Here is a 12,663-nt window from a genome sequence, read left to right on the forward strand (position 1 = left end):
CCAGTGAAACTCTACTTATGGACACCAAAATTTTAATTTCATTTAATTTTCTTGTGTCATGAAATATTTTTCTTATTTTGATTTCTTTTTCAACCATTTAAAATTGTAACAGCATTCTTAGCTCTCAGACCACACAAATAAGCTGCAGTCCACTTTGCCAAGGCATACCCAGATGATGGGTTTCAGGGCTGGGTTGATGCTGTGGTGTTGAGATCCAGCGCCACTGAGAGAACAGTCTCCACGGGCAGCAGAGGGACAACATGAGCTGGTTACGGATTTCCGATAAGCAGTTGTCATGTCAGTCCATATTTACACCTGTTTTTAGAATGAAAGCTCTGTGCTCTGTGCAGGGGGAGATTCAGACACTCAACAATCAGTATGGACTTGGGCCATAAACACCCAGAATGGCCATGCTGTGTATGCAGCTTAGCATCTGCTGGCATTGTTCTAGGTGCCTTGTGTGTGTTACCTCAGGTGATTCTTGTAACAACCCTACGAATTTAGTATCCCCATCTTCTTGAAAGGCTAAGTAACTTGCTCGAGATCACACAGCTAAAAGTAACTAGCCAAGCCAGAGATTGAATTCAAGGCTTTCCAGCCACAGAGCCTGGTCTCTGAACCACTTTGAGGGGCATGGTCAGCAGCTGCCCAAGGTGCAACTTGCCCACAAAGGGATCTGGGTGTCTCTGGCTTTAAAACAGTATGGACCGTCTCACAGCCTTGCCAGGATATCAGCATCTGCCTCTGGATCCTCAGCAATTGATCACCACCCCCTTGTTGGTTCAAGATATACTTGCTGTCCAAACTCCGTCACAGCAGGATCCATTACTGTGAGGTGCGTTCCCCACAGCAAACCCCCAGGCCCTGAGGAGACTGGATTCACACCTTACCTCACATCACACACACACACACATACACACACCCCCACCACCACACCCATACCACACCCCACACACACCAAACACGACACCACACCACATGTGCACATATAGCACATACCACACACACGCACATCCTCAGACATACACACATGCACAACATATACCACACATCTCACAGAAATACCACACAGACACCACGCATACCACATATCACACATTCACCACACACCTCATACCACACCACACACATATACACACCACACACACACACATACCACATACACACTTAACATACATCTCACACAAATACCATACTCACACACCAAACACATACCACACCACACATGCACACACACCATATACCATACACACACACACCACACACACATACACACCACACACACACTTCACACACACCATATACCACAGACACCTCACATCTCACACAAACACCACACACACACACACACACACACACAGGCACACATGTTCTCTTTCTTTCTCCATTTCCCTCCAAGGAGCCTCCTCCAACTTTGGGCAGCTCTTTCATGTCAGAACCTTCATCCTTCCATAAGACCAACCCCCAGATGCCTATGATTTCTTAATGTGGTTCCCAGTCCCTCTGCCCCAGGTAACAAAGTTGGTGGCTCCTGAGAAAGATAGGCCGAGATATTTCAAAGCTGTTCTCATGTCTCCCCTAAGTTTCTGTTCTCCCTAGATCCCTCAACTTCCAGACTCCTTAATAAAAGGTCTTAAAATACCCTGTTCTACTAAACCATGGAAGTCATGATTAACTAGAAAGATCAGAGAATTACTCTCATTCTGTGAATATTCCATCTAATCAGGGCTTATTGTACCCAGAGACTTTTGGCACCCTGCTTGTCCCCAGCACTCTGTGAAGCTCATTAGTGATGAGAGTTTTCAAAATACAGCCTGAAATGAAACTGCTGCCTAATGAGCCCCCAAATGCCCCCTTCTCTCGCCCTGTGCAGCCCCTAGGCTGCCTTGTGTCCTAGGAAGCCCCAGCATGTTGGAGCAAGGGTGTAACAATGGAAAGGCTTAGTCTTCAGGCTGGGACAGCTCCAGAAAGTGCTTGGCCTTGGGCCCTGCAGGCTTGTGAATAAAACTTAGCTCACAGCTGGAGGGGAGCAGCTGTAACAGGAATCCCTGCTATGGAGGCCCTGGGCACTCACTTGCAAGCCATGTATCTGCAGAGTGCCTGCCGTGTGCAAGGCCACTTTAAGGTTTGAAGGGGGGAGAGCAGCAAAGGGCAGGTGGAGCTCAGATTCGAGGCTTCCACCACTAGCTCACTGAGGAAGGGGCATCTCTCACCTGGAGTGGCTAGGCTCTGGGTGCTACAAGGCTGCCTCTTGCATGTTCTGAGTGTCTTCTATGTACAAACTCCCTGTGATGTAACAATTTCCCTCCTGAGGATTCAGGAAGACACTGGGAGCATCTCTCCTAACTGTTCCCAGAGGAAGGAAGTTTGGGCCGCCCAGAGGAGTGAACCATGGAGAACTCCCCCAGGTCTGGTTGGCCAGGCCTGCACGTCAGCTCACTAGAGGCAGGTTCAGCTCTCAGGAGATCTATAAGAGCCAAACTCACAGGCCTGATGTGTAAACCAGAGTGCCGATTACTAACCCTTCCTCGGGAACCTAATCCTTGGACCATCTGGACATGTTATGCCCTATGGACAATGTGCAGGGAGCCACATTTCTGGAGGTTACTTGGGGAACTCATAACAGCAGTATAGTTATGGGATCCAGTAGTACTGTCTAACGTCCCATCTCCCCAGCAGGGATATGCTGACCCTGGGCAGGTCTGGCTGAGTTCTTGGGCCAGCCGCCCTGCACCCATCCTCTGGATGCCTGCCTCCTGGCTCTCTTGAACCTCGGAGAAGTTGCAGAGTGGCTCTGAAATATTGGCACACTTACCTCTTATCATCCATTTCACCCAAATAGGCATCTTCATTTCTTCGAGTCCCAGTTCCCCCATATACAAAGTGGGGATATTAATACCTATCTGATAGTTATAATATTTGTAAAATGCATAGATCAATACCTGGGAAATTATGAATTCATAAAAAGAGCAATAATAACATATTAAATGACGTATATGATTATATGAAATGGTATGACATATACAATAATAAGATGGTGGTGCCCCCAATGTTGCCTGGCACCCCTTCCTCTACTTTTTATTGGCACACTCTTTTCTCCCATATGTTCACACACTCAGTCTATTTATCCTCACCTCTTACTGGCCTGTGAGTTGTTTGGCTTTGTTAGGATTTAAGTTTTTTTGATCTATTATGTGTCATGGTAGGCAGAACAATGGCTTCCCAAAGATGTCTGTGCCCTGATCCCCCAAACTGTGACTTACATGGGGGACTTACGTGGCCTAGAGGAATGAAGGCTGCAGGCATGATAGAAGTTGCTAACCAGCTGACTCTAAAATGGAGAGATTATCCTGGATTATCCAGGCGGGCCCAGTGTGATCACAGAGTCCCTCTAAGGAGAAGAGGAAGGCAGCAGAGAGGGTCAAAGTGATGCAGTGTGAGGACTCAACTGGCCATTGCTGGCTCTGAAGATGGAGGAAGGGGCCTTTGGCCAGGAATGTAGACAGCTTCTAAGAGCTGCAAAAAGCAGGGGAGTGCATTACTCCCAGAGCCTTCAAAAGGAATGCACTCTGGGTGACTACATTGGATGTCTGACTTAACTGTAAGATAAGAAATTATGCCACTAAGTTTGTGGAAATTTGTTATAACAGCAACAAGCACCTAATACATGTGCTGATATTGTAGCTTAGTGTTTGGGGTTTAGGCATACTCTTATTTCCAAGTTCCTAGAGGGAAACTGCTCTGTGATGATCACATCCACCATCTCGGGGGTCACTCGCCCTCAGTAGGCACTGAAGCAAATGCTCTGAAAAGCCTGCCACTCAGAGGGCCTCCCAGTGACCCCTGTTGTCAGGAGGAGAGCAGATGACACAGGAGGAGGACATGCCAAACCTCACACATAAAGCTAATTGCAATATGCAGTGGTAAGAATTCATTCTGATTTTGAGCCTTTTGATTTCCTGAATCTTATGTCTGAAAATTAGTTGTGGTTGACCTAACCTTAACTCAGCACAAGGCAGTCTCTTATAATTTATGACGCCACAGTCATAACACAGGAGTAGCTGCTGTCCTTAACTGTTCATTTGGCCCTTTGTGTCTATAACAGGGAGTATCAATTACTTTCATGCAGCAGGAAAAATAGCTCAGAGTCTTGGAATGATCTGGACAAGAACGTTAAATGCTCGACTCTTATACATTAGGCCCACATCATCCATCTGGGCTCATTAAATCATTGAATTACTCAGAAGCACCAAATTACTTTTTTTTTTCTAGCAAATTACATTTTCAGAGTTGCTTGTTTGCTTCACATCTGGCAGTTGAGGCAAAAGCCAAAACTTGTGTTTGAAGTCTGAGAAATCATCTCACTCTTTGCCTTCTCATCCTTGGGGAAGAGAAGGAGGCAGGTGTTTGGAGAAAAGGTGGAGGGTGGCAGAGAGCCACAGATAGGGCTGGTGCTGGTCTCTGTAGCTGCACACACGGCCTGAGTGCCGGACATATGGGAACTGATTTTACAGACTATTCCTACCTCCTCAAGGCCATCTGTCATCGGGGAGTGGCCAGCAGGCAGCCGTTTGCAGAGATTCTGGGCTGAGAGGAAAGTGAGAGGCATACTGTATTTTCTCTCTCCTTTATACCCCCAAAGCCAGCATCTAGAGCCTAGAGAGTTATGAGAACTGGCCCAGCCCTCCTAAACCTGCAGCCCTTCCAAAGCACTCAGCATGCCTGGCCAGCCCTGGTCCCTAAGCAGTAGGAACCCTGCTTGCCTGCCAAGTCAGACTCAGGAGTCACCTTTCTCTCTCCCCCCTGGTCTCAACAGCCTGGAATAAACTGGGACCGTGAGCTCCCCAGAGTGGAGCCTGGGTCTTCTCTGCCTGTGCATTGTCTCCTCAGCCTTCACAGCACCAATCCCAGATGCCCCAAACCATGGCTTCCCTGTCCTAACCCCAATGGGCCAGCACCCCAACCCCTCTGAGCAGGTGGTTGAAGAACGAAGACTTGCCTAGAGCTTTCACCTTAATTCTCAAACAATAGCAAGTTAAACATTCACCCACAGAACTTGCTGAAAATCCACACTCCTGGCCCCATTCCCATAGTTTCATCAAGTAGGTCTGGCACAGAGCCAGGATTCTGACCTAGAGGCCCTGAAGTCTACGGCCACATTTGAAGAAATGCTGACATAGGAACTCTTTTGGTTATAATGTCCTGGTTTTCCAAAAGCAGAATATACAGGTCAGAGGCTTCACATTTAGAGCCCCTTGAGGATCCTCAGGATATCCAGCTGCTTGGGACACCTGGATGATCTCCTTCAGAGGCCATGTGTATGGCTGTGGCTTATGGGGGAGGCAGGACCCAGGGGACAGGCCTTCACAGCCGACAGCCCAAGGAAGACTGAGGGAAAAGGAATATCCCACCTTCTTGCCCCAGCCAGTGGGCCAGGACCACAGCCAGGCACTGCCAGGGAAGAGGGGAGCAGCAGGACAGTGCCTCCTGGGGGTGGCCTTTCTAGTCCAGGTCAGGCCCTGGGCCTCTGAGTCCCAGCATTGCCAACCACCCAGTATGTGGTTCCTCCCAGGTTCATCTCCTATGCATGGATGGATGACCCAGTCCCTTAAGGCCTACTGGTCATCCTGCTCCTGGGCCATTAGTCTGGCCAACGTTCCCCTCCTATGGCCAGGGGCTGACAGCAGGAGCTGAAGTGTACACTGTGGGCTGGGGGGAGGCATTGTTTGCTGGGTGGTTGCTATGGAGCTGCAGGCCCAGAAACAGGCACCACTGGACCTCTCCGAGCCAGCTGCCACCAGCCACTGACACCTTTGCGCCTCCGCCTGCCCGGTTACTCTGGCTCCCCAGCAGCTCCACCTGACTGACAGCACCACCCCCCGGCCTCCAGGTGCCCTCCTGCATGTATGAATAATGCTCCTGTGTGCAAGTTTTGTCCTAGGCACTGGGCACACCGCAGGGAGCACAGGGTAACAGTTGCTGCTCTGGGGGCTTGCATGCTAGTGTGGGAGACCTGTGCTAAGCACTAAGCATGGTGAATAGGGCCCAGCTGGCTTGTGGAAGGAGAGATTGCTCCAGAGAGAGCATCAGGGAAGTGGCAGGCAAGAGCAGCCCGGGCAAGGGAGTCCTGAGCTGGGGGAGATTGAGGAGTGCACATGTGCTCAGAGAGCAAAGAGAACACAGAAGCCTTTCCCCAACTTTGGCTTCTGTTCTGAGCAGAGGAAGGCTGTGGTCTGCCTATGTTTTCACTGTGTAGTTGCTGACTGCAGAGAACCTGGAGTGGAGCGAGGGTCCAGCAGGGGTCCCAAGTGGGGCAGCCTCCATGATGAGAGAGGAACCCTCCAGATATGGGTGTAACTCTCCAGATGTAGGCTCTGGAGCGACTTCCAGCTAGGGGTTTTCAGGGATTGAGAGTGGTTGCATCCTCCCGGCTATAAAACCCACCCACAGTTAGGACTTGGACATTGCAGAGAAGCTTCACTTCACGTGCCCAGTGGGGTGGGCAGGTCCCTCTCAGCTCCTCCCTCCTCCCCCTCAGCATTGAGGTGCAGGCCCAGTCTAGTGTTGAGCACACCTGCCCCTGAGGAGTTCCCTGAGGGGGCAGGGAGGCACAGCTGGCTGGAGGGTGGGGACAGAAGATTCCAGACAGGCTGAGCAGCAGCGAGGAACATGGGCACCAGGGCACATGCTGGTTTGCCTTTGGTGGTGTTTTAGAACATTGACCCTCAGAGTGAGCACAACTTCTTTTTAACCTTCCTCTGAGGCCCGGTGGACAGGTGTGTGGTGTGGGATGTGTGCTTGATCCTGGGGCTCTGGATCCCCAGCCAGCTGCCAGCCAGAGGGTCAGATTTGTCTCAGATTCAGGGAGCTGTGCGTGGCAGCACCCAGCGCCCCCACCCATGCCCTGGACCTGCCGTAGCCATGAGGGGTCCTCAGGGGTCTCTGCTAAGTTAGAGCTCAGGCCCACAGCTCCATTTTGAGTCCCCTATGGGAACAATTATGTCTCCAGTTGGATTTTATGTCATGTTGGTCTGAAATGAGGTTCCACAGAGACCTCAGAGGCTGCAGGGAAGCACCCAGGTTTTTCGGAAATGAGATGTGTAAAAAATTGGACTTCATTTATGATGTGATTTCATCCAGTTCAGGTGCTAAGGTAAGATTTTTGGAGCACATTTAAAAAGAGTGACCATTTTACCATACAAGGTCCAGAACACTTTCACACATCGTGTGGGACATCCATTTAAGAGGCATCCCCCACCCTCCCTGTTCCTCAGACAAAGAAGCTGACACTCCGGAGGTCAGGACAACTAGCCTGGCATCATGCAGCCAGGACAGGACAGAACTGAGGACACAACTAAGTGTCCCGCCCATACCCCAGTGCCTGCCCCAGGACTGAAGTGGCTGTCCCAGGCCCCACCTCAGAGGAGGCCACTGTCCAAAATGGGCTGGAGGGAGAGACTGTCTCTCAGGCAAAAATGTTCCAGCTGCATAGATCGGGCTCCAAAAGGACACGGAGGGGAAATTATTTTTTAATTTTAATTAAAAAATGAAAAGGTGGTGTAAAAATTAAAATCAAAGTAGAAATTTTTAAAAGTGGGGGAAGTAACCCCAAATTATAATAATTACACCAGATGGGGAAAAGGAAAGGAAGAACAAAGAGAGAGACCTTGCAAGCAGGCCCTGGGGTGTTATCCTCCAGCCTAGGGTCAGACTCACCCAATGTGGTATCTGTTTCCCCCCCACCAGGTACCGCGTGGTGGTCTCTTACCCTCCCCAGAGCGAGGCAGAGATCGAGCTGAAGGAAGGTGACATTGTCTTTGTGCACAAGAAGCGTGAGGACGGCTGGTACAAGGGGACCCTGCAGAGGAATGGCCGCACCGGTCTCTTCCCGGGAAGCTTCGTAGAGAGCTTCTGAGGACACACTCTCCACACCCCACTCCCCAGGCATGAAGGCTCCCTGGGATCCCCAGGGCACAACAAGGGAAGTCAAGGCTGTCCTGAGGGTCCCAGGTCCCTTTCAAGGCTCCTGACATGGCCACCCTGGATGGGTGTGGGAGCCCATAACCCCCAACCAAGAGCACACCCTGGGGTTGTTCTCTGACAAAATGCTTCCCTCTGCGTAAACTGTAAAGAAATATCTTTGAAAAGAGAAGCTGCTGATGCGGGTTGATTTGCTCTGTGACTTACTGCTAAGCTGCAGCATTCTTGTTTGCTGCCTATGCAAGGCCGAAAGCTGCAGAAGGGCTGTGGGGGTTGGGCGGTGGGCATGGCGCCCAGGGCGTTTGAAGATTGTCTTTATGGGTTGCCCTGGGCTTCTTGGGGGGGGGGGGTCCAGATTGCTCCATCACCTCTCTATATACCTCAGTCACCTGCCACCTGGCCACTCAGCAAGGGTGTTCCTGGCCCAGGGCCTTTGCTGGGTCCCCAGAGTCCCTGGGGAAGCCCAGCATGCAGCTCCTGTTGGAGGCGCAAGATCGCACTTGGCTTTGTTTCCTGCCCATCGTATTATAAGCCACATGTTTCATTTTGCCGCCACTGTCCCTTTGCATTGCTTCTTTCTTACAACATCTTTTTAAAGTAAAGCTGTTAGACTTTCTATATTTCTAATAGGTCATACATTGCCTATTTTTCATACATCTGGTGCTGCCTTTTTGTAAAACCAATAATGACTTGGTTGAGCTTGAAAGAAAAAATGTCTGAGATGATAATCAAGTGGGCAGAATTTTTATATGTACCATGTGAATTTTGGAAAACTGAAAAGTCCACGCACTCAATATCAGTGTTGGCTACTCTTCTGTGGATAAGAGGGAATCCATTTAAGTGGTTGGAGGGAGTTTAGAAAAAGCCAATTTCTTTAAACCTTTACCAAAGCCCCATGCTATGTCTAGACAGTGGTAATTATTATTCAAGAACTGGAAGCATTTCAAGTAAGGGTCACTATAATTGCCTTTTGTGTGGCAGTAAAAAGAACATGAAGGTCAACCCCAGCCTAGGAAGGCAGAATTTTCCTTTTATTGCTTTAGAGAAAATGACTACAATTAGCATTATCAAAGTATGATTTCTCACTACTGAAATGTGTAGTTTTTAACCACAATTCAGATTTCCCACCCTATGATGGGTTTGTCTTTTTTTTTTTTTTTTTTTTAATAAATGTGTCCCTATCAGGCAGTACAAATATTGGTCTAGAGACTGGAAGTACAATGAGGAGAACAAGGGATTGGAGGCATTGCTGCAGATTTGAAGAATTCAAGGGAGCTGGGAGAAGAGACAGGATGAAGAATACCTTTGATCCTGGGACCTTGCCCTGGGTGGAGTCCATTGAGGCCTCTTCATGAGCCCAGCAGCCCTGACCTGCCATAGAAACAGACTGGAGAAGCCCTGTCATGCAGGCAGTCTTGTTCTCAAGAGATTCACACCTTAAGAATACATTCTTGTCAGTTCAGAGTCACAATTCATAAACTCCCTCTCTCTTTATTTTTATAAAGTGACTCAAGTTTAAATTAGGCTGACTAAATTAGCCTTTGGTAACATAGGATCTCCCTGGTTTTCAAGGATGCAACAAAATCCAGAAACACATTCCCTTGCCTGGTGGAATGCCTTTGAAATACAAAACACTTATTTTCAGAGCTCCTATTTGGGGATGTGACTTGGCTATTTGTTACTGCCAGGTGGCTACCATGACGGTGGGATCACACCTAGACAAAGGCTCTTCTCCTCTCTCCAGATAATCATAGATTTAATAGACTTGAGAAATTTGTTCTGAATCAAAGAAAGATGAAATCCAACTTAAACCCAGGGAGCCCTACATGAGATAATGACAACCAGAAGGTATCCATTTGCCATTGGTGCCAAATTAGTTGTCTGCCATGCACAAAAATCATGTGCTTGTTTAAAATCATGCCATCACCAAAAATGTGCATGGATTAACACACTGAGGGAGACACATGTTCCTCAGTGAGACCAGAACTAACTCACATCCCCAGATAATAAGGAAAGCCTTTTTATTTTTTTTTTTTTAACGAAGGCAGTTACCAAGCAACAGAATAGACTAACTTGGACCTTCTTTCCTCTCTCAGCCACCACCCACACAATGCTCGTGGTAGGTAGGAATTGATAAACAGCCTAGTGACTGTGGGTGAGGCAGCCCCCCACCAGGGCCCAGCACCCCTCGCAGCAGAGAGCTGGGCGAGTATCCAGTGCCTTTGCAAGGCATCAACTGGACCTTCTTGTGGCAGAGTTGGGTCAGGTATTGGTATGACTTTGGGAAGGAAGGGATGCCATAGGCCAGCCATCACCAGGACATCCTTTCAGGTGGGGCTCCCAGAGAGCAGGGAAGTACACAACCAGCCCTGGTGCTTTGGGCTGTTTTCAAACATATTCAGCCAAATCCATCAGCCTTCATGACCATTTGGCCCACAGACAAGGGCAAGAGCAGAATTAGACCCTTTGGGATATCTTGCCCTAATGGACAAACTCATTTTGGCTACTAAGATGAAACCAACACCTTACCTGAACCCTCACTGTCTACCCTGGCCTAGCAACTTACACATCTTGGTTATCAGTGGCATTTGGCAGCCAAGGTGACTTGCTTTGAGGAATGCAGTAGAGTTCATAGGCACCATTGAGCAAGGTCAGTGGATGAGGACAACTGGTCCACCAAAGGGCCACAGAAGCAGAGTGGGGAGACAGTGGGCAGGCACTTCCCTGGCAGCCTCATATTATGAATTCCAGACTCTGGCACCCCAAACAAGCTCAGCTGCCTGGCTGAGAAGTTCTTTGTACTTTGCACAGTTCACTCACACACACACACACACCAGTGTTTTTGTTACACACAAATGTCAGCGTGTGATTTTGGATGAATTTGACAGTGATGACAAACTATGATGCCTGTGTTTCTGAGTCTTTAAATAAAAATGAACATGGAGAGGTCTTTTGTCTGGATGATGGGAGCAGTGAGGTTGGGGCAGAAGCTGAGAGGGTCTGAGCAGAAATGCCCAAGTGGATAGGAACATAACAGGGAAGGTGTCACCCTGCATCCCTCTGCTGGCCATTCCATTGGCTTACACCTCCACCACCTCAGAGAGCTTCCATGTGCAGAATGCAGGACGGTGGGCCATTAAGGAGACCAGGGTTGTCCAGACAGCTATCTGCAACACATGCCGGAGATCCACTGGCTAGACAGTAACTATTGAGCCACAGGCTGGTGGGTGTGCAGGACCTCTAGCTCCCCTCCAGTGGCTCATTTGCCTGGAAGGTAGAGTGACTTTCTGCAGATGACTCAACTTCCTATCTTGTAGGAAAACATTTTGTGTTGGTGGTTATTCAAGTCCATCAATTCCAGAAGTGCCTAGAATTGGCCTCCAAGACCAGCATATTCATGGCCCTGCCCTTGTCTGTCTGGCCCTCAGAGTACCCAGGCTGTGGGGAGCTGTTCTCTGAAGCACAAGGAGAAAAGTGCCTGGAATCCACCAGCAGGAGTGGCTTCAGGAGACCACTGACCTCTAGAAAAGTGGGCCTGTCCTAAATCAGCCAGACGGACCAATGCCTGGTAGAAGGCTGCCCCACCAGCCTAAAACATGACAGGGCACTTCCTGAAATAGGCTTTCACTGACTTCTTAGCCAAGACACCCACCCGTATTCTTTGACTATCACATATATACCTGAGCTGGAAGAAAGCTTAGCAAGGAGCCATTTTACTCTTCTATAAAAATTAAATGACTGTATATAAGCACAGGTTATGAGTGGGGTATACAGTGAGAGCCCAGCACTCTAATAAGGAAGTATATACTACACACTCACTTAACCCTCCCAACCCTTTCACTTTCAGTGAAAGATACTTTTATCCTCATTTTCTAGATGAGCAGTCAAGGTTAGAAGAGGTGAAGTAAATTGCTTCAGGTCAGATAGCTTATGAAACACTATGACCCAGACTCAAGACTACTCCAACTCCAGAAGCTGGACCCTAAACCCTGTATACAAATAAAATGTCAAGCATGAGAGCATGAGAAGAAGGGGCCATAGGACATGTAGGCAGTGCCCACCACAATTTGACAGGAAAGGGTGCCTGGAAGTAAAATGTGCAAGTCTTTGGGGCAGGGATGCCCTGACTATAAAGGTGGATATGGCAACCTCACAGAGCCTGGTGCCATTTTACTTTCAAATCATGTAACCTCTTTCCATGCTCTGAATCCATGCTCACTGAGCAAATAGGACTAACTTCCCTTTGCTGGTTTAATACCCACAGGGAGAATAGTGTTCTAATCAAGAAAGCTCAACATTCATCCTGCATAGTGGACATTCATCACCATCCACCAGTGAGCTGAACCTCTGGCTGAGGCCTCAGTCCCTGTGGATTTTATGAGGAGTCACATCTCTGCCTCTAACTTACAAGGTGGCATATCTACACTGGGGGAGCACTGGGTCTTCTTTCCCGGGGAGAAGCTCCATAGGCCAGCATTCATTTAAATGTCTGCATGAACTGGCACAGCCACTCTAGAAAACCGTGTGGAGCTTCCTCAAAAAAATTAAAAATAGATCTACCCTATGACCCAGCAATAGCATTGCTAGGAATTTACCCAAGGGACACAGGAGTGCTGATGCCTAGGGGCACGTGTACCCCAATGTTTATAGCAACACTTTCAACAATAGCCAAATTATGGAAAG

At 48.7% G+C, this 12,663-nt stretch overlaps 1 protein-coding gene across 1 annotated transcript in view; it reads left to right on the forward strand.

Moving 5' to 3' along the window:
* The window catches only part of SH3RF3 (SH3 domain containing ring finger 3), a 371,189-nt gene extending 360,265 nt beyond the window's left edge, over nt 1-10,924 (forward strand). Inside the window, exon 10 of the mRNA XM_086701496.1 lies at nt 7,747-10,924. Coding sequence (XP_086557622.1) covers nt 7,747-7,915 — 169 coding nt within the window. The 3' untranslated portion in view covers nt 7,916-10,924. The remainder of the gene's footprint in view (nt 1-7,746) is intronic.
* Nucleotides 10,925-12,663: the final 1,739 nt, after the last annotated feature.

Source organism: Puma concolor, chromosome A3, assembly GCF_028749965.1.
Source record: "Puma concolor isolate L17-30 chromosome A3, mPumCon1.1.hap2, whole genome shotgun sequence".
NCBI classification, from domain to species: Eukaryota; Metazoa; Chordata; class Mammalia; order Carnivora; family Felidae; genus Puma; species Puma concolor.